The following is a 21,899-nucleotide window of genomic DNA, read 5'->3' as shown; positions in this document are numbered from 1 at the left end:
TAAGAGCTAGTTTCCCCACTCTTGTGCCACAAAGGACCTGCAAAGGGTTTCCCACCTTTTAGTTGTTCATTCAGAGTTTACAGAGTAAAGAAAGACTTACAGATACAGAGGTTTAGGGGTGAGGCTTAAGTGCTTCCATTTTCTGTGTTTCACCTACCCTCTCTCCCTTCCAAAAGGAAAGGAGACTATGCAATTTCTGCACCAGAAAAACACTCTTTCCCCTCAACCCTCTTTTCTCCAGGATCCTGCTCCCTGCTCCCTCTACCTCCATCTCTATCACTCTTTAGTCTCTGTCTTCTGTGTCTCCTTCCTTCACCTTACAACAGGCACAAGCTTTCCAAATATGAAAAAACTCCTCCCTCTATGCGCCTTCTGGTTGTTTGGTTTATAATCCACAACTCTACTTCTTCCTAGATTCTTTCTCCCCATTCTGGGTATCTCTTTGCTTTTACAGCTCTCCTAATACTAGCTGCAGTCTGTGCTCACTGTTCCCAGTCCTGCTTCACCTGACCTCTTTGAAGCACAGCATTGTCAACAGCCTCCTAGAAGCTTCTTCAGAACCTTCTACTCTGGCTGCCCTCTTCTATTAGAGAAGCCAATCCTTTTTTACTTTACCCACACCCACTTCCCTGCCTGAAATTTGGAAAGATTTCATGCTACCAACATGATGTTGCTAAATATGGAGCTGGGAAGAGATGTGCTCAATGGTTCTCATGAGCCAGCTCTAGCACACTCCCGTGAGGGGTGAAGAATTGAGATCAACAGGATTATCTATCCCTGTCTCTCACTTGAAAATTTGAACTAGGAGACTTCGAGATAATCGCAGAGGTCCCTGGAGTTGGAAGAACATTTAGACTTCAGGGTGTGGGCAGTGGTGCACTGGCTCTTGGTTGGGGACTGCTTTGTATCATTTGCCAACTTCCATGGTATAAATATTCCCACCAGGGCTGATGTCAAGCTATCAATATGATGTCACAGAACAGAGGTTGGGAAGAGATGCTAACAATTGGCTCTCACAGGCTGGCCTAAGCTAGCTTCAGCTCACCATTGGGTGTAGCATATTCATATGGGGCCACACACACTGATGAACACTACTACGGATAGACTACAGGGAGTAAAAATAATGAAGGCAACCAGACAGCATTCATGTAATACCAGAGTGCATGTGAACATGAAGAACGTTGTTCTGGTGTTTCAAAATTCCCATCTCTCGTGAGGCCTGGCTCTATTTCTGGATCCCTGAGTTACATAGGAGCCTCTCTGTAACAAATGTTTCTGTGTTTAAACTGGCCTCAGTGCATTTTTGCTTTCAACAATCAAAAGATACCTTACTAAGACACTTTCCAACTTACTATTCCTGGCATCTTTATTGGCTCTTCCTCTTTCTCCCAACCCTAATTACAACTGCAGAAGGTTCTTTTCTATATTCTTGCCCTAGAGAGTTACCTATTTCTATGGTTTCAGCTGTCACTTCTGAAAGGGACTTCCAATCAAGAACCATAGCCTCCCCTTTGACAGGTTTACCTTGCCTTACTTAATCCTCTTACCAACCTTTTGAGATGGGTATTACTGATCATATTTTATAGAAACTGAGGTCTAGAGCAATTGATTGGCCCAGGTCCGAGTATGCACAGACAGTGGCAGAGTTGAATTTTGAAGCCCTATCTGACTTCAAGTCAATGGTCTTAACCTCAATACCCCAGTTCCAGTTCCACATTTCCAACTTCCAGTTCCACAGTACAACTACCTGTCAGCTAGTTATACTAACATATTCCACTGCCATCACAAACTCGACATATCTAAAACAGGAATGATCCCGTGCTCCCTGCCACATCACATCCCTTGAATTTTCCAGTCACAAAAGGCATAACTTTAATTCTAAAGTTATCTTGCAATAGTCATTTAATAAACCTTCATTGTGATTTAGGTACTAGGATTTAGTAGTGATAAAAAATAAGCAAATCCAGTAAGAGAAGACACCAAATAAACATACATCAGGAGCTTGTAAGTGCTATGGAAACAAATAAAGCAATTAGCAGACAGCAGGGGCACTATTTTCTAAAGTAGTCACAGGAGGAATCTTTGATGGGGTCAGCTGAGTAAAGATCTGACAGGTGAGGAAGACAGACATAGTTACCTTGGGGAAGAGCATAGAGCAAAGCCCTGGCCTGTTTGAAAGACTGCAAGGAGGCCAGAGTGGCTGAAAAGCTGGGAGTGAAAGGAAGATGGGATCAGAGACATGATAAAAAACCAGAATCCTAAGGGTCTTATGGATTAGGACTCTGGATTACTACTAAATTAAATGAGAAACTAACAGTTCTGAGTAGAGGACTGACAATGATTTGTGTTTTGAGAGAATTACTTTGCCATGACAACAGACTGTCAGGGACAAAGATAGAAGCATGGAGACCAATAGAAGGCTACTGCAATAATCTAGGCAAGAGGTGATGGTAGCTGAACAACATGGTGATGGTAAAGGTGGTAAAAAGAGGTAGAGTTTGGTTATATTTTGAAATGTAAATAAAAGCTGCTGATGGATTAGATGTGGGAAAGAAGGATATAAGACGAATCAATAAAAATGTTTTTTGGCCTGAGTAACTAAAAGAATAGATTTGCTCTGCCTACCATATCTGATCACTCATCAAGTTCTGTTAATGCTTCTAGGTCTCTCTCATACATCCCATCATTTATATGTGTTGGCTCTCCATGGGTGGCAGGCCTTTATTTCTCATGCCTGCAATGCCTTTAACACAGCCTTCTAATGGGTTTCTCTATCCTTTCTCTTCCTCTTTCTCGAATGCCATCCCCAAATTAATCTTCCTTAAACATCACTATATCACACCCTACAGCATTCTACCTCTGTGTCTTTCCTCCTGCCATGCCCTGATTTCCAATGCTAGGAGACACCAACTCAAATTCTTTCAAATTCCAGGTCAGATTCTGTGCCCTCTGAGAAGCCTTGACCACATGAAGCCCTACTGATTTTTCTTTTCCCTTAATTCCTGTTGCACTTTAATGACTGCACCATTTGTATGGCATTTACTATTACCAATAATAGTGTTTTAGGAGCCTCACCACCCCCTTCCTCACCCTGGCCCAAGTGTATGTTTTTATCTAAGCAGATTTTATGTAGAAATTTTACTTTATGGCCAGGCACAGCAGCTCACGCCTGTCATCCCAGCACTTTGGGAGGACAAGGCAGACGGATCACCTGAGGTCAGGAGTTCAAGACCACCATGGTGAAACCCCATCTCTACTAAAACTACAAAAATTAGCCAGGCGTGGTGGTGCACCCCTGTAATTCCAGCTACTCAGGAGGCTGTGGCAGGAGAATCATTTGAACCCGGGAGGCAGAGGTTGCAGTGAGCCAAGATCGCGCCACTGCACTCCAGCCTGGCCAACAGAGACTCCATCTTGGAAAAAAAAGAAATTCCACTTTCATCTTTGTGTCTAGCACAATATTGTATACATAGGAGCCAAAAGAATAAATTAATGTCTTTATGATCTGAATTATAAAGTACAAAATAAAATGTTATAAGCATTAATAAAGCTACTTATATTTAATCATACAGAAAGACTTCTAGTCAACTGATAAAATTAATATTTTTCTAGCTAAAAGTTAGTCACATTTTCTGTATGGATGCCAATCTGATTTTTATGGTAATTATAAAAAATGTGAACAAAGTGGGAACAAAGAGAAATATCTTAAACAGATTCAAATAAATTATCAGTGGAAACACAATATACAATGGATTCAGAGAAAAACCTTTAAGAAAAAAATACTAAAGAGGGGAGAAAACCACCATTGTTTCTACCACTTAAAAAAAAAAAAAAATTAACAATTCTGATATAATTAAAATCTAAATATGCTGCAAGCTAAACTGATTCCTAGGAAAGTCTTTCTTTAAAATTAACCAATGTTACTTTTCAAAGTAAATTAAGTCATCGAATATATATACCTTATTCAAATATTGTGCAATGTAACCTCTTCCACAACCAAGATCCAAAGCAAGGGGGAAAGCTCTTAAAAAAAAAAAAAAAAAAGACACAAAGGTTATGCTTTGTCCATAATACGTCTATACATTAAGAATTATTTTTTCTTAAGTAAAATCATTTCAATAAACACAACTTCCAGAAGGTTACATCATCTGTCTTTTCGGCCTCACCTTACAAGCTATATATACCAGAGCCTACAATACAAGGCAAGTCTGTCTGCTAGCTATTCACAGGACCTCGTGATGAGCCAGCTTTCTACTAGCTGTCTCCATGATATGGACTCGAAAAACAGATCTAATGAGGATATTTTAACTCAATAATACATCCAGATAAAGAATGCAAAGAAGCTAATGTAAATTAACCTGAAAATAATCGACATACTTATCAATAATTATCCCTATTTCTCAGACTTGTTGAAGCAGTGGAACACTTAGAAATCATAATGTGAAATACCATTAAGTATTAAACTAAAAAGAACTTAAATAATAAACTTTTACTGAAAACGTACCAGGTTCAAAGTACTGTGCTAAGTGTCTCAAGCTAAGTAAGCCAAACCAAGTACCTCAACTAATAAGCAGCAGTCAACACTTCAATTCAGTGAGTCTGAATCCTGAGCTGGAACTATTATCCTCCATGCCATGCTGTCTTCTCTAAATATACTATGTTATGCTACGTTGGTACAGACATCTAATTGTAGGCCATAGGTTTAAAAAAAAAAAAAAAAAAAACCTATAACGAGAAAACTTAATTTATCTACTAAGAACATTCTTCCTGAAAAACTGGAACAAAAAGAGCCCTTTGCAATTTGTTTTTAAAAAGCTTTGTCAAAATTATAGTACACAGCTGGAGAATCCCTGGTGGTAGATAACCTTATTTACCTAATGCCCTATAACTTGATGATGAACACAGGCAATATGGCACAGTTAGGTACAGAGGCTTTGGAACTAGTAAGCAAATCTTCCATTTTTGGAGCAATCTTTCTATTACTCGCTTTTGGCCAAATGAAGTGGATTCAGGCTTGGAGATAGATACGAGCTGTACTTCCACACATTCTTTTCTTTCTTCAGGCAACAATGACGAAAACATTTGCTCTCCAGACAAGAAAAAGGAGACCTACAGAGTGATTTAAGTCACAGTCTGAGTAAATTCTTCCAAGTTCTGCCATTTCAGATATCAAGTTCTCAGCATTTAACCTCCTGAATTTCCACTCAAAAGCTGACGGTATTGTATTATGATCACCACCACTTACCTGGGTATGTCATATACACGGTCCGCGATCCGACTTCCAACCTGAAGGATTAAAAGAGGCGTAGGTTAACAAGGAAGTAACACCCTTTCTCCAGTATTCAACAATCCACGAGTTACCTGTGTTTTAAAATAATTACTTCCCTTTATCCCCTTTTCAATTTCACCACAGGAACTTTCTTCTCAAATTACCAGGAAACAAAATTGAGGCAAATTACTCCAGAAGTCAGTTTTATGAAATCAAGACAAATATTCTTAAAAATACACACACACACACACACATATATATACGTGGTCTTTACATTCCATGTGACATAAGATCACAAGGATGAAAAGCAAAAGGAATACAATGGGCACATTATTGTCCACGGATATTAGCATGAGGTACATAAAGTGAAAAATTAGTTGGGGTTTATTGTAGATGAGTATGTAAGTGGTCACTTAAGAAAAGCTGTATTATTTGATGACTAACAAATTTTGTGGAACTCATAAATGAACAACTTTTCTGAGTGACACTTGCAAGTTAGAAAAAGCCAAATCTGAGGAAAGTGCACCTCCCCTACCCCAATCCTATCCCAAGTTAGGAGTCATAAGATAAACACCACCTTTTGCTGGCCTAGCTTCATCTGGTAGCAATATAGATGTGGGAGTCTAGTATTCCCCACATTCCATTCATTTCCTCATAAAGACCCCAGAGTTGTTACTAGGACTTAAAAGTTCCAAACACAGATGTACTTGCTTTTTGAGAGAAGGGCAAGGGAGAAGGGAGTATAGATGTTTTTTCCCAGGAGTCCACTTTGTACATCATTCCTAATATGAACACCCTATGTTTATTATAAAAAGAACTCTTCATATACTTTATCTTATTTGTTCTAGTCCCACAAATTGGCAAGGCCTCAATCAAGTTGTAATCCAGGTATTTTTTTTGGAGGAGAAAGGGCTACGAGCACACATCTTCTAAGTACATGACATCAGCAGTGTAGTAGGTGCACCCTGCCTTACAAATGGGATCCAGAAAATTTATTGGTAGTAAACTTCCTACCTATACTAGACATTACCAGCCTCTCTAAGACTTCCTGAGAAACAGACACCCTATCAATCATCTGATCACACCTCTGCTTGCAAAGAGCTCTGCTCAAGCTAGGCGTTCAGTAACTGTTGCATTATACTTGACTCCAATTTTGTTCCACTCCTGAATAAAAATTTACTGAGGCCTGAACTTGGGAATGCATGTCCTGAGAGTAGAAACCCTCAGTCTTTGGCCCATCTGGGCAGGGAGAAAGAGGATTCTCAAACAAGCCAAGACAAATCAGAGATCTTAATTTGCTCTTCCTAAAACATAAATCAGATCACTGATTAAAAAGAACTTCACATTCCCCCAGAGCAGTGCTAACAAAAAATGAGAGCCACATATGTAATTTCAAATTTTCCAGTAGCCACATAAGAAAGTAAAAACGAGAGAAATTTAATTTCAAATTTTAATTGAAATTTAATTTTAAATTTATATTTAATATATTTCATGGAACCCAATATATCAGAAATACCACTGCCAACATGTAATCAATATAAAAGCTATTAATGAGGTATTTTACATCCTTTTTTCATACTAAGTCACTATACTCGTGTGTATTTTACACTTACAACATCTCAATTGGACTAGTCAACTTTCAAGTGTTCAACAGCCACATCTGTGGCCGGCAGTTACCACACTGGCTGGACAGCGCAGATACAGAAGAAAACCCCACGTCCCTATCCTTCAAGGCCCTGATGATTTGGACCCTCCTGACCTCCTCTCCCACTCTCCCTCTCTGGAGCTTCACTGGAGGCCTCTATCGGCCTCAGGGACGTTGCCGAAATGAATGAAAGCACGTTACAAATATCCGAAGCTAGGCCTTGCGTGATTACAGTACAGGCCGAGAGAGGCAGGGCTGCTAGTCAAGGTCAGACGGCGAGGTGGGGTGAGGTCGGGGCCCAGCTGGAGCTCGCGGAAAGGAAACCAAGCCACCGCGTTGCCCGTCCCGCCGCCCCGCGGGCTCACCTCCTCCTTCAGGTAGTCAAACTTCGTAGGCTCCGGCTGCCGGGCCGCCCAGTTCTTCTGTTTCCTTTTCAAATCCCGGTCGAAGATATTTAGCGCTCTGAGCGAGGTGCTCCCGCGGGGAGAGACACCAGAGGTGACTTCCCTACGGCCAGTGTTCTCCGCTGAGACCCTCGCCGCCCAAGGTCGCCAACATAAGCGCCAGAGCCCTGCCGGCCGCACCATCTCCAGCTGCTACACCAATTGCCGGCACCTTTTTGTCGTGCGCATGCGCCAGAGCGGCTTTTGCGCGTACTCCGAAGATCACAGAGGGATCGTGCAAGTAGTTTGGCCTACTTCGCTTGCCATTACGGCGGAGCGCCGCGCGGAGGATTGTGGGTGTGGGTCCCCATGTGAGGCTCGGGAAGGACTCCAGACGGTAGGTGGGGATGAGCTCGAGTTGAAGGGCTCGAGTTGAAGAGCTTGAGGGGGCGTAGGTGTGGCGCGGGGGAAGAACTAGTCTCCAACAGGATCTCCTCCGGATCTGCGAGGGGTTTTGCCCCTCCTCCTGAGCCTTTTTGGCCTCATTCTTCAGACTTCATCGATCCTTTTCAGGGTCGCTTCTCAAATCAGTCTGTTAGCTGCCCCCCTGCGGTACGGGAGGTGGGAAGGAGACCCTCCTTCAGGGGCCAGCCTTGTGCTCGCATTAGAGAGCTGGCAGAAGGGGAGGGTGGGCCGTACGGGGCTGTGGGCGCATGTCGGAAGTGAGGTCCAGTCGCCTTCCCCTCTCGAATTATCTGACAACGAGTGCTTTCGTTGTAAACATTTACAATATATACATTACTTTTCCTTGTTGAGGTGGTACCTCGTAAGATTGCTCGGAGAGTTAAGTGCTGTAATAAATCGAAAGATGTATAAATGCACCAGCGATAGCTTCAGTTTTTCCTGGTTAGTGTAATTTAAAGGACTTGATTTTTGAATAAGGAATACTGCCCTATAATTTTTTTTTTTTTTTTTTGCTCTTAATAACGACTTTTGGCTCTTTGCAAGATTCCCATGCAGAGATGCTAAACCATTAGGGACTATTCACAAGGGAGCGATATTAATTTATACATATATATGTATATGTTCTAGTGTGTTTTGGGGGAATCAACTCATTTGGGCCTTCATCACTTGTAGGATAAGATATTATAGAAAGAAGTGATATTTATTAACTGGAGTGAGACTTTACGTGGAGACTCAAGTTTACTGTTTTATTTATTTTTAAACTTTTTATTACTTTTGAAGGATGATTGGACTTAAGGAGGGAACTTTGTGAGCTAAACCTGAGTTGATTTTGGTCTGTTTAGTTAGCATGCTAGCCTTATAGAACTAAAGGCTGTTGGCAGTAGCAGGAGATAAGGAGTAGCAGAATGAGAGCAGAATGTGAAGAAACAAATGAGGCCAACTGAGACTAGGGAATCTTACTCTTTTTTTTTTGGTAGACAGGGTCTCGCTCTGTTGCCCCAGCTGGTGTGCTGTAGTGTCCTTAGGTTCACTCTAGCCAAGGCCTCCCGGGTGGAAGTGATCCTCTTGCCTCAGCCTCCAGAGTAGCTGGGACTACAGGCGCCCACCATGCTGGGCTCATTTTTCTATTTCTTGTGGGATTTTACCATGTCACCCAGGCTGGTCCTGAACTTCTGGGCTCAAGTGATCCTCCGTGGCCTCCCAAAGTGCTGGTGAGCCACCTCGCCCAGTCTAGGGAATCTTAATTACGTTTACTTTCAATTAGTAACACATACAGGTATACAGATAGAAATTCTAAGTGAGAACAATGGACAAATATTTGTTCCCCTCCATAAAGCCCTGGGATTCTGCTTTGTCTGCCTTAAGTTTATTTCTGTAAATGATCTGTAATGGAAAGACGATATTTTGGTATGTTTCTGCGTTCTTGCATGTGACCCAGAATAAGTTGGAGAGATGAAGTTAGACTTGTTACCTTTATTTTACATACGTTAAACTGAGAATATATTGTGAATTTATGTGTTTTAAAACATTTAATTATGGTACTAACCATTATTACCATTAAAACATTTGTTTTATTTTTTAGTATTTGGTTTCTTCAAGCATTTGGTCAAGATTAAAAATTTAAAATGTCATCGAAACAAGAAATAATGAATGACCAGCGGTTTAGACGGGTCGCAAAGGACCCGAGATTTTGGGAAATGCCAGAAAAGGATCGAAAAGTCAAAATTGACAAGAGATTTCGAGCCATGTTTCATGACAAGAAGTTCAAGTTGAACTATGCCGTGGATAAAAGAGGACGCCCCATTAACCATAGCACTACAGAGGATTTGAAACGTTTTTATGACCTTTCAGATTCTGATTCCGATCTCTCTGATGAAGACAGCAAAGCATCAAATCAAAAGAAAATAAAGAAGAAAGAAACCCAGACTAAAAAAGAAATAGATTCAAAAAATCTAGTTGAGAAGAAAAAGAAAGAAACCAAGAAAGCTAATCAAAAAGGTTCCAAAAATAAAACTGATTTAGATAATTCTGAAAGAATTAAAAAAATGAAAACCTCATGTAAATTTAAGGTAGATTCAAACATAAGTCCGAAGAAGGATAGCAAAGAATTTACACAAAAAAGTGCGAAAGAGAAAAAAAACATTGTTCAACGTACTACAGACTCTTCTCTCAAAGAAAAACGAAGGACATTAGACTCGGGCACCTCTGAAATTTTGAAGTCTTCCAGGACCAAGCGTTCTAAGACAAGAGGAGAAATGCAATCAGGTAGATTGGAAAAACTTAGAGATTCTTAGGTGTTGCATTATTTATTTTTATACTGATCTTTCAAAAATGTAAACACATAAGTATTTTCATATTATTATGAAATGGTCAAATGCTTATCTGGAAATACAAAGCTATAAAAGAAATATGCAGTGATTATTAATTTTTGATGTGGCGCGAGAAGACAGACATGAGAATTTGAATCTTGAAGTTAAACAGTGATTTTGATTAGTAGTGAGCCCTAGTGAGAACTATATTCTCTAAACAGATGTTGTATGTCATTACATGATAAGAAGAGATGTGTTTAAAGAGGGTAAGTAAGCCGGGCACGGTGGCCCATGCCTGTAATCCCAGCACTTTGGGAGGCCAAGGAGGGCAGATCACTTGAGGTCAGGAGTTCAAGACCAACCTGGCCAACATGATGAAACCCCATCTCTACCCAAAACACAAAAAATAGCCATACATGGTGGCACACGCCTGTAGTCCCAGCTATTCGGGAGACTGAGGCAGGAGAATTGCTTGAACCTGGGAGGTGGAGGTTGCAGTAAGCTGAGATTGTAGCACTGCACTCCAGACTGGCTAACAGAGTGAGACTCTGTCTCAAAAGTAAAATAAAATAAATAGTGTAAGTAGGACTCCATCTCAAAAATAAAATAAGAGGGTAAGTAGAGTACTCATTCATTAATTTGTTCAACTGCTTATTAACTAGTGTGTGGCAGACAGAATATGAGTAAGGCATTGTCACCCATCTCAGGGCTGTCGCTAGCTTATATGATATCTTTATGCAAATTAGAAAAAGGCATGCTCTCTGGACACACCGAGCTCCCAGGAGTCACACTTTGGTGAAGAGATGGCACCTTTGAAGCAACAGATTTTTTTGCCCCTGAGCAGACACAGCCCCCTTCAGAGTGCATGGCTTGGTAAGTGTAGGATGGCCTTGATTTTAGCCCTTCTTGTCCCGTAATAAATGCCCTTGTGCGGATAACAGCATGCTTAACTTTGTGCAGTGGCCCCTGTCTAAAGCAACATTGTCCAGCAGAAATACATAATTTTGGATTTTCTAGTAACCACGTTAAAAAGTAAGATGAAACAGGTAAAATTCTTTTAAATAATATATTTTATGTAACCCAATATATCAAAATTATTTCAATATGTAATCAATATAAAAGTCAATGTGTATTTTACGTTATATTTTCTACTCATTTCAAACTAACATCATACTATTTTCATATTAATGTCAAGTTAGACAAAACGCATTTCAAGTGCTCAGTTACCACATGTGACTACTGGCTACCATATTGGACAATTTAAGTCTAAAGTAGAAGAAAGTCAGAACCATAATACAAAGTGCAATAGTAGTAAGTGCCATAAAAGATGTTTAGCAGAAAGCCTTGGAAATCTGGAGGAAGAAGTCACTCAAGATGTGGTAATCAGAAAAATTCACAGGGGACACACTACTTTGGGGTGTGGAAAAATTTAAGTTTGGGGACCACAGTGTTCTACATGGAAAGAACTTTTTGAGCAAAGATGTGATTGGGCATGTTCAGAAGAGATCAGTAGTCCCATTTGATTGAAGGGCCAAAATAAGTAGCAGCTAGAAATGATCGTTTGGAACTAGGTAAGAGACAGCTGGCTCTGTTTTGTGTTACGTGTTTACTAAACTTATTAAAATTTTATGTCACCTTCAGCAGCAAGCAATTTTGAGTGTTGATGTTGCTGATAGTTGATGTTCAAATGAGCCAGACCTGTCATTACAGGATCTAAGGAGGGGTCTTGATAGGTCAAGAGGTCTTGATAGGTCTAGAGGTCTCGATAGGCAGATATCACACTGGGAAAGTAGAAAGTATCAGGCAGTGGAGTGAATTCTGAATAGCAGGGACTAGGGAGTCAGTGGTGTTATCCCATTTTACATAAGTGAGCCGCAGACCTCATGAGGCGTGGGAAGAAGGGATAGGAATCCGGTTACTGAGGATTGGAATGGGACCAGCAGCAAAGTTGATTTGGTGTTGAGTTAGTGAGGTAAGTTAGTCTAGGATCCACTTCATTTGGGGCACTGAATTAATATAACATGGCTGTATAATCCTTTAGATTGATTTTACAGACTCTTTTTACATATCTTTTCTCATTTAATTTTCTCACTTACCTTGAGCAACGCCTTGAGGCTGTATCAGCGAACAAGGTTAAAGTGACTTATGTAAGGACATGGAGATCTGGAGCTGCAACTCAAGTCTTCTGATTCCTTCTACCCCACTATGTTGTTTGCAGTAATTTTGTTGGTTCCACAGTTTAGGAAAGGCATTATTCATGAATAAGGATTATGCAGCTCCGTATATAATCTTCTGTTCATTATCCATTCATCAATCATTACAGCAATTACTGTGTGCAAGGGACTGTTTAAGTGCTATGAAGTAAAGGTGATGTGAGGACTTGGCAGTGTGATATTTGTCATTGTAAAATGTTCATGCCCAGTACTTGCACTCCTAAATATCTGTTTTACATAAATAATTGGGTGTATGCAAAGAATGTGCATTGCAGCATTATTTTTAAAATAAAATGGTAACTGACTGGGCATGGTGGCTCACATCTATAATCCCAGCACTTTGGGAGTGCGAGGTGGGTGGATTGCTTGAGGTCAGGAGTTTGAAACCAGCCTGGCCAACATGGCAAAACCTGGTCTCTACTAAAAATGCAAAAATTAGCTGGGCATGGTGGTGCACAGATGTAATCCCAGCTACTTGGGAGGCTGAGGCACGAGAATCACTTGAACCTAGGAGGTGGAGCTTGCAGTGAGCCAAGATCACACCACTGCACTCCAGCCTGGGCAACAGAGCAAGACCCTGTCTCAAAAAATGAAAATAAAAATAAAATGGTAACAGATCATTAAGAGATTGATTACATGTTATATGCAAACATCTATGATCTATGAAGTTTTAAAAATAGGTTACAAAATAACAAATGATATGACCAGTTACTTAAAAAAATTAGTATTTAAATCGGAGAAAGCAAGTTTAGAGATATGGTAATATACTAAAATAACCAGTTATCTTTGAATGAAAAATCAGTAGTCACCTTTGTTTCATTTATTAACCATATTTTCCTAATTGTTTTTGGTTTCTAATGATCATTTATTATGTTTATAATTGGAGGAAAATGGTAAAGCAGTTTTTTTTTTTTTTTAAGTTGCTGGATAAGTAGTAATATTTACTGTCACTACTAGAGCAATACTGTCTAGGAGTAGAGACAGTTATTTATATTTGTGTAACCCCACATTGTCTTGCACAAGGCTGTGTACATTGTGGGCTCTAAGCAGATACTTTTTGGGTTTTATTTTTTGTTTTTTTGTTTTTTGGAGACAGGGTCTCATTCTACTGCCCAGGCTGGAGTGCAGTGATGCAATCACCGCTCACTGCAGCCTCAACTTCCTGGGTTCGGGTGATTCTCCCACCTAAGCCTTCCGAGTCACTGGGACTACAGGTGCACCCCACCATGCCCAGCTAATTTTTGTATTTTTATAGAGACAGAATTTTGCCATGTCGCCCAGGCTTGTTTCAAACTTCTGGGCTCAAGATCCTCCCATTTTGGCCTCCTAATGTGATGGGATTACAGGCATGAGCCACTGCACTCAGCTGCAGATACTTATTGAATGAACAAATATTCTGAATGTAGTTGATATTGTTAAAAACATTAAAATGGAAGACCTCTTTAAGTCTCTTATGCAACACTTTATTATTACACAACCCAAAGCATGGTATGTATACCATTGTCATAAGTGAGAAGATTTTTGATGATACTCAAACTTTTAAAATATTAATAGTTATGTACTATGTCAGTATCTTAGAAAACAATGTAATTACCCCATCACTTCTGTGACTTCAGGAATATTGTTTAGAACAAAGCTAATTTTTAGAAAATTCTATTAAAAATATATAAATGATATTTAACAATCATGAAAATGATATAATGATTGACAATTGAGAAATATTGCAATATTAGATAGACTGGGTCTGTAAGATGTTATTTCTAAGCTCGTTGCTTAAAAGTGAATTCTGCTTACCTCGTAACTTTCAATGTTGTGTTTTTCTGATCTCATACACAGCCTGTGACAATGCCTTCATTTTGGCGTTTTTCACTTCTATTGGCTAGTTATTTTTTTATTAACCCCTGCTTCCTTGTGTTGGTAACATGAAAGCCCATTTCCTGCTTTTCCTTCTAACCAAAAACCTTTTCATTCAGTTAGTCTTAGGTCAAATTGTATCTTTGTGAAGACTTTTTATAAATACTTCTTTGCAGACAAATTTAGATGTTTCTCACCGTATGGTGATTGAGAAGATAGGTTTATAAATCAGTAAACGGTTACCTTTTATTTATGAATCCATCAAGAGCATGAGATCATGTTACAAATCTCTCTTTTCCCTTATCCTAGTTCAATTCTTTGTATGTAGTAGATAATAAATACTTGCTCAATGAATGATTATTGTAAGATTATAGGACCAAGAGAAACTTAGTTCCAATTTCATTCTTAATTCTCCAAACTTAGAGCTTGTAAGCAGAAACATAAGCTCCAATGTAAAGATGAATAAAACGTATAAGATATATCTATCTGCACACCCAGTAGACAGAAGTTTGTGATTGCTTTAGAAGTAGGAAATGAGCCCTTTCCGAGCTGTGAGGACTAAAATTTCCAACTTAAGCAAAAACAGCCTTTTAATCTTGGTGTATTGCTAATCATTACAGTTGATTACAAAGTTCAAGACCTGGCAGAAAAGTTGTAAATATTATTTCTCTGTCTTTATGGGTGATCTCATCCACATCACAGCTTCTGTTGTCAACTACATATGAATGAGTCACTGATCTCCAACCCAGACTTCTCTAAGCTGTATACTCTTATTATTGATCCTTTCTTTTGGATGACTGAGTGGCACTTCATATTCAACATATTCAAAACTGAGCTCATGATTTCCCTTCACCAAACAAACTAGTTCAAATCCAGTGTTCCCTTTTCATCTATCCATCTTCTTAGCTAGCTGGCTCTGAAAGCTAAGAAGCTATGACTTATCTTTGACACTTCCAAAATTCTCATTCCCCATATCAAATCTCCAGTCGGTAATTATTATCGGTTTCACTTCCTAACTGACTCTGAGATCCATGTACTTCTCTGCATACATACTGCCACCCAACTTAGTGCTACCTTCGTTTTTTGCCGTGTGTACTGTACTACCTTTGCTATATTCACATCTGTTCTTCACTTTCCCCAGTCAAGGTGATCTCCTCAATATGCAAGTCTGAAGATGACAATATCCAAAAGAAGATGACATCCTGTTTTTTGAAAACAGCAGTATCTTCCCAGTGCTTTTAGGAAAAAATCCAAGCTCTCTATATGGTTTTTAGATAGCTTGGCCTCTGCTTAACTCTTCATTTCCATTTGTTACTTGATTCTGTGCTATCTGTGATCTGGATATGATTGTTGGTTTTTTCCTATTGGCAGATTTTTGCAGGTACCTTCCTTGCTGTTTTAAACAAATTTCCATCTATTAGTGTAACTTTTGACTGTTTAATCCTCTTCATCCTTCAAGTAACAGCTCAGTTATCACTCACTTAGGGACCCTGTTATATCCCCTTTGAAAACATTCTTTCTTGAATATCTTAGTTGTGATTTTAACTTTTTCTGTGTATTGATTTTATTTAACATCTATTTGTATTGATTTTATTTAACATCTATTTATGTATTCTTTTCGCTCAGCTAGAAGTTTCACTGAGAGCACTGTTTGCTTCTCTTTTGCCAACTATCGTATATTGAGCACTTAGCACATAGGAGACACACTGTTAAGTATTGAATGAATGTCTGGATCTACTTGCATGATGGGAGCATGTGTTAGGATTTCTGTTAAATAACTTGGTTAAGTGTCTACTGAATTTGTATTTTCCTTTACTCTGTTTCATGGAAGTTATGGTTAGGATTTCTATCATAAAAATTGACTAAGCATTTACTGAATTTATATTTGCCTTTACTGTGTTTCATAGAAATCATATTTTTACTGGATTTGATATCAAAATAATTTGGATTCAGTTTAATTCAGTGTATATCTTTTCTTAATTTCTTTCCCCTTTAATATTTTGCAGTGGTTCCACCTATAATCACAAGAGACAGTGATGGTTATGAAAACTTGACAGATGTTGAAATGTTTGACAAAGATGCTCTGGAGGAAGATTCAGAAAGTGTTAGTGGAAGTGATGAAGAATCTGCAAGAGAAATTATAGGTGTTGGTAGAGCTTCAGGTGATGATGATGATGGAAGTGAAGATGAAGATGAAGAGGATGAAGATGAAGAGGAGGATGAAGATGAGGATAATGAGGATGATGATGAAAGTGACAGTGGCCCTGATCTAGCAAGGGGTAAAGGAAATATAGAAACTAGTTCTGAAGATGAAGATGATATGGCAGATTTGTTTCCAGAAGAATCTGGTTTTGAGCATGCTTGGAGAGAATTAGATAAAGATGCTCCTCGTGCTGATGAGGTAACCTTTTGAATAAACAAGATTATTTGTGAAAAACACAGTACAGGGAGCTTTTATGGGTGGTAGAATTGGTGTCATTAAGTGGGAAAAGCTTATTGGTAATAGTATTCTTGATGATTCTGATTAAAATTTGATATGGAATATAATTATGTGAACTAGAAGATGTCCAAGCAGATAAGGAAGAAGCACTACATGAATAATTAAAAGTTTCATGAAATTTTTAATACTTGTTTTGGCTAGTAGTTTATATGTCTGTTTGTATGGCACCTAATAGAAATGTTGCAGGGTGACATACTCAACTTCCTTACTCATGCATGCATGGCAAAATAACTTAACAAACTTGGTAGTTAAAAAATCAGCTCGCCGGGTGCGGTGGCTCAAGCCTGTAATCCCAGCACTTTGGGAGGCCGAGACGGGCAGATCACGAGGTCAGGAGATCGAGACCATCCTGGCTAACACGGTGAAACCCTGTCTCTACTAAAAAATACAAAAAACTAGCCGGGCGAGGTGGCAGCACCTGTAATCCCAGCTACTCGGGAGGCTGAGGCAGGAGAATGGTGTAAAACCGGGAGGCGGAGCTTGCAGTGAGCTGAGATCCGGCCACTGCACTCCAGCCCGGGTGACAGAGCGAGACTCCGTCTCAAATAAAAAAAAAAAAAAAAAAATCAGCTCATGATCATGTTCTGATTTAACAAGAAGCAGGTAAGAGAAAGTGCTTATCTGTTACGGTTTTACTATTGTTTGACTCATTTGAAGTTCTCTTTTATATACTGAATTACACTTAGATAACTACTGTACTGTTAATTTCAGAGCATAGGGAACAGAATTTATTATGTTTTTAGAATCTTTATCTTTCAAGTATTGAGAATGATACGGATTATGTACTATTTAATTCTCATTTCTCAGATTACACGTCGATTAGCAGTTTGTAACATGGACTGGGATAGATTAAAGGCAAAAGATTTGCTGGCTCTGTTCAATTCATTTAAACCTAAAGGAGGTGTTATATTTTCCATCAAGGTGAGAATTCATTTCATTTGGAAGTAAATGTTTCTAGGCATTTTAAGTTAAATCTGATTTTTTTTTTTTTTTGCCAGAGTTTTCATTTTTAGGAAAATAATGTGGAAGTTGTCCAATACAATTGAATGTGAAACTTATGTAACAGGTATAACTGTTAAAAAGGAAGAGGTGAAATTATTATTATTGATAGGTTATATGCTTGTTTACACATTAAAAACCCAAAGAAATAAAAGCTTAGTAAAAGGACAGAGTATAAGAACTGTTTTTAAAAATAAATTGCATTCGTTATTGCTAACACTGGCCAATTAAGGAAAAAAAAAATCTATACTAGAAACAAAACCATATAAAGTACTTGGAAATTACCTTAATAAACACAAATGATCTATGTGAAGTAAACTGTAACACTTGATAAATTTGAAAAACTTACATAGATTTGGAGACACCTTATTTCAAGCCAACCTGATGATTAAGAATCCAGGCTTTGCATTATGACAAACTGGGTTCAAATCTCGATTCTCGTAAAGTGTTATGTGATCCTGGACATTTAATTAATCTCTCAAATATGTTTACATCTTTCTAATATATCCAAGTGGATATATAACAATAGTATTGGTGGTTGTAAGGATTGCGTATAAAGGAGCTCACACTAAGTATTTAGTGCAGTGCCTGAAATAGTCCTGCCCTCAATCATTGTTAGAGATTGAGTCTTCCTTATCCAAAATGCTTGGGATCAGAAGTGTTTTGAATTTCAGATTTTGAAATAAAATTGCATTATATATACTTACTGGTTGAGCGTCCAGTTCCGAAATCTAAAATGCTCCAGTGAGCATTTCCTTTGAACCTCGTGTTGACAGTCAAAAAGTTTGGAATTTTGGATTTGGGATTTGGGATGCTCAACCTGTATTACTGTTTAAATATTTAAAGATGTTATGTCTACAGTTTTAGTGTAATTTTGATCAAAATCCCAGTTCAAGTCAAAGTTAAGAAAAAGGATACCAATAATCATCTAAAAGAATAAACAAATTAAGAGTAGCTAATGAAGTTTTGAGAAATCATGTTAATATAAAAACTCACCCTGTCGCTTCTCAGCCTTTTGGCTAAGATCAAGTATAAAAATTCACCCTACAAGTTACAATATCTAAACATTCTATGATGCTATGGGGGTTGACAGGTTTGAGTAAAAATGGGACAAATTGGTAGAACAGAATAGAGTTTATATGATAACTTAGATCAAAATAGGCTGCTTGAATATTTGGACAAATGAACAAGTCATTGGATAGAGAACTTGATTCAGATCTTTACCTCCTGATAGCCCCAACGAAACTCTAGATGAAGCAAAGGAAAAAAATTAAAAGTCAAGCCAAAGAAACAATTTTTAAAACCTGTGTTTTAGGTGATAGTAAGAATTTCTAGACTTAGAAAAGAGGAAAAAAAAGAATCAAAAGATGTGACTATATATATATTATAAACTTATGTATTAAACCTATTGTGTATGTATATACAATTAAAGTTAGTAAGAAAAACTTGGATCATCTTGTTGATAAGTTGCGTATTTCAGACAGTTAAAAAAAGCATGTATTCATTAACAAATGTGTATTAAGCCCAGTAGTATCAAAGCGATGTCATAACTACAATTATTTTTTGACTCTCAAAGTAGGCAAGATTTTAGAAAATACCACACCTGGTGAGAGTGAATCCTTTTTCTTATATTGAGACTATACCTAATCTGTATAAGGTTGTCATCAGTTCTGTTCTATTTCTTTAAAAGAAAGCACTGGGTAAATGGTATGACAGAGATAAGTTGGTTATTACAAAATTGATTTTCATTATATGTTTATTTTTCTGTATTTCATGTAAACTATTTAATTTGCTCACTTTTCATGTGTGTGTTTATATTCAGATTTCCTTGAGCTTAGCGTCTTGTTTTGCTGTTAATTTTTCCTTTGGGTCTTGGAACCATTTGTTTTCCAAGCCTCGTATCTGTTAGTCTCCAGCCAAAGTGATCTATTTTTAAAGAAAATTTCTCAGGATGCTCTAGCTTCCTATAGTGGATTTGGAAGTGAGTCACCCTTGCTGTTTTCATTGAGTCAAGTTGTGACTTTTAGAGTTCCTGACCTCGACAGGTCTAGATATTTGTGTAAAGGAATGTACAAATTACATTGATCCTATTTTTTCTGTTTAGATATATCCTTCAGAGTTTGGAAAGGAGAGGATGAAGGAAGAGCAAGTTCAAGGACCAGTAGAGCTATTAAGTATTCCTGAAGATGCCCCAGAAAAGGACTGGTATTAAATCACTATAGAAAATAAAACTAAACCTGATAAATTCATGTTGTTAGTTCAGAATTCTGGTCATCTTGATAGTTAAAACTAAAGTTTATACTTGTGCCATTCATGGTTAAAACAGGTTGCAAAACAGATTTAAAGTCTGTTAAAAATGGTACATTATTCCAAGAAGATTTTTGTTTGTGTATATTTATATTTCTGTATTCATGAAAATAATTATTGCGGTTTTTGGAAAACATTTCATGATTAAACTGATTTGGAGTTCTTTTGAATTCTTTCAGCCTTGTTGCTCTGAATTAGTACGTTTTGCTTTTTTTTTTTGAGACATCATTGAAGCTCTGTTTGCTTTCAAATTATATGATTTTTCTTATTTGAGAATCGAATAGAAAAGTGAAAGAATGATAAAACCTTTTTTTATCATCATGGTGCAATATAGAAAATAATTTAAGATAGTTTTTAAGCCACTAGGTGGAGCTATATTTACACATAATAAAAATGAGGGTTAAATAGATTTAATGACAGAAGAGAGCAGATGAAGATCTTCAAAGAATGTATCAATGCTTTGTGTGGAACTTAAAAAAAAAAAAAGGAGTGTGTTGTAGTTAAGCAAAATTAAACTTACAGACTCTTAAATATTTTGCAAGATCAGGAACGTCTTTGTAGCTAATGCCTTGCTAACGTTTTATAATAGAATTATCTTCATTGGTTTTACTTGAGAAAGTGGTATGTGATAGCAAAATGAAATAACTATTCTGAGTTAAATTATAGATAAGCACATATAATTCCCACATGCTCCTTTCCTAGATACCATATTCCAATCCAAATACTTGTACCTTGTGAGAATAATAAGTTGAGCTTAAGTATTTAATGTTTATAAAGACAAAGTCATGAAGGAAAGATGGCTTGGTATGAAGGCCAGCTTATAATATGTTTTTCTTGAAAGAATTACATTTATTTTTTAAAGGGAAATGTTTGTGTTTCTGTATAAGTATGCTTAATTAGTTTTTCCCACTTTAGGACCTCTAGAGAAAAATTGAGAGATTATCAATTCAAACGACTGAAGTACTATTATGCAGTAGTAGACTGTGATTCTCCGGAAACAGCTAGTAAAATATATGAGGATTGTGATGGCCTGGAATTTGAAAGTAGTTGTTCTTTCATAGATCTAAGGTAATCCAGTGTATGTATTACCAATTTAGTCTTTTAGTACAACATGATTATAAGAAGTAAAATGTTTGAACTGGTAGTGATCTCTGTTTTATATTCTAAAATGATTTTTTTTGCTTTTGGGTTAACTCTATTGCATGGAACATCACTCCTAAGAAAGAAGACAAGAAAATGCCAAAGTATTATGTATGAATCATCCCCACATCTTTTTCCTTTCAGACATATTGGCTCTGTTTTTAAGATGGTGTACCCTACACAATGATATTTCCTTGCAACTGCTTTTTTAGAGCGAGGAACCAAATAAAGTTAACTTTAAAAAATGCATGGAGGAAGGGGCAGGGGAATTTGCTAACAGACTGTTATCTCTAGATCCATGCTATCCAGTATAGTAGCCACTAGTCATATTTGGTTATTTTAGTTAAATAAAATTTAAAAATCAGTTGCATAGCCATATTTCAAATAATTAATTGTTACATTTTGGACAGAGCAGATACAGAACATTGCCCTTGTCACAGAAAGTTCTGTTGGACAACACTGCTCTAAATGTAAATGACTAAATGTACAATTAGAAAATTCTAAGAATCAGCCTTAAGCTTTCACTTGTTTTCAGTGGCACCTCATGTATATGATACTTTGTATTCACAATGCTTACCCTTTAATAATTATATTTGATCTTTAAAATGCGATATAGCCAACTGGGCATAGTAGCTCATGCCTGTAATCCCAGCACTTTGGGAGGCCTAAGCAGGAAGATCGCTTGAGCCCAGGAGTTCAAGACCAGCCTGGGCAACATAGTGAGACCCTGTCTCTACAAAAAATTTTAAAAGTAAAAATTAGCCAGGCATGTTGGCACACGCCTGTAGAGGATTGCTTGAGCCTAGGCCGTTGAG

At 37.8% G+C, this 21,899-nt stretch overlaps 2 protein-coding genes across 4 annotated transcripts in view; one reads left to right on the top strand and one right to left on the bottom strand.

Moving 5' to 3' along the window:
* The window catches only part of NDUFAF5 (NADH dehydrogenase (ubiquinone) complex I, assembly factor 5), a 40,764-nt gene extending 33,142 nt beyond the window's left edge, over nt 1-7,622 (bottom strand). Inside the window, exons 1-3 of the mRNA XM_011963536.1 lie at nt 7,280-7,622; nt 5,246-5,286; nt 3,925-4,023 (exon numbers count right to left, since the gene is read on the bottom strand). Coding sequence (XP_011818926.1) covers nt 3,925-4,023; nt 5,246-5,286; nt 7,280-7,501 — 362 coding nt within the window. The 5' untranslated portion in view covers nt 7,502-7,622. The remainder of the gene's footprint in view (nt 1-3,924; nt 4,024-5,245; nt 5,287-7,279) is intronic.
* ESF1 (ESF1, nucleolar pre-rRNA processing protein, homolog (S. cerevisiae)) overlaps nt 7,586-21,899 on the top strand; it is a 69,424-nt gene continuing 55,110 nt past the window's right edge. Inside the window, exons 1-6 of one of the 3 annotated variants that reach the window (XM_011962540.1) lie at nt 7,586-7,694; nt 9,345-10,027; nt 16,145-16,539; nt 17,446-17,559; nt 19,742-19,842; nt 20,860-21,012. In XM_011962540.1, the coding sequence (XP_011817930.1) occupies nt 9,388-10,027; nt 16,145-16,539; nt 17,446-17,559; nt 19,742-19,842; nt 20,860-21,012 (1,403 nt within the window). In that variant the 5' untranslated portion in view covers nt 7,586-7,694; nt 9,345-9,387. Of the gene's footprint in view, nt 7,755-8,549; nt 8,974-9,344; nt 10,028-16,144; nt 16,540-17,445; nt 17,560-19,741; nt 19,843-20,859; nt 21,013-21,899 lie in introns of those variants that run through there. The other 2 variants (XM_011962547.1, XM_011962555.1) reach the window with 2 other exon arrangements.

Source organism: Colobus angolensis, unplaced genomic scaffold (genome assembly GCF_000951035.1).
Source record: "Colobus angolensis palliatus isolate OR3802 unplaced genomic scaffold, Cang.pa_1.0 Scaffold117, whole genome shotgun sequence".
NCBI classification, from domain to species: domain Eukaryota; kingdom Metazoa; phylum Chordata; class Mammalia; order Primates; family Cercopithecidae; genus Colobus; species Colobus angolensis.
The sequence above is the reverse complement of the archived record's forward strand: the minus strand, read 5'-3'. Positions and strand labels throughout refer to the sequence as shown.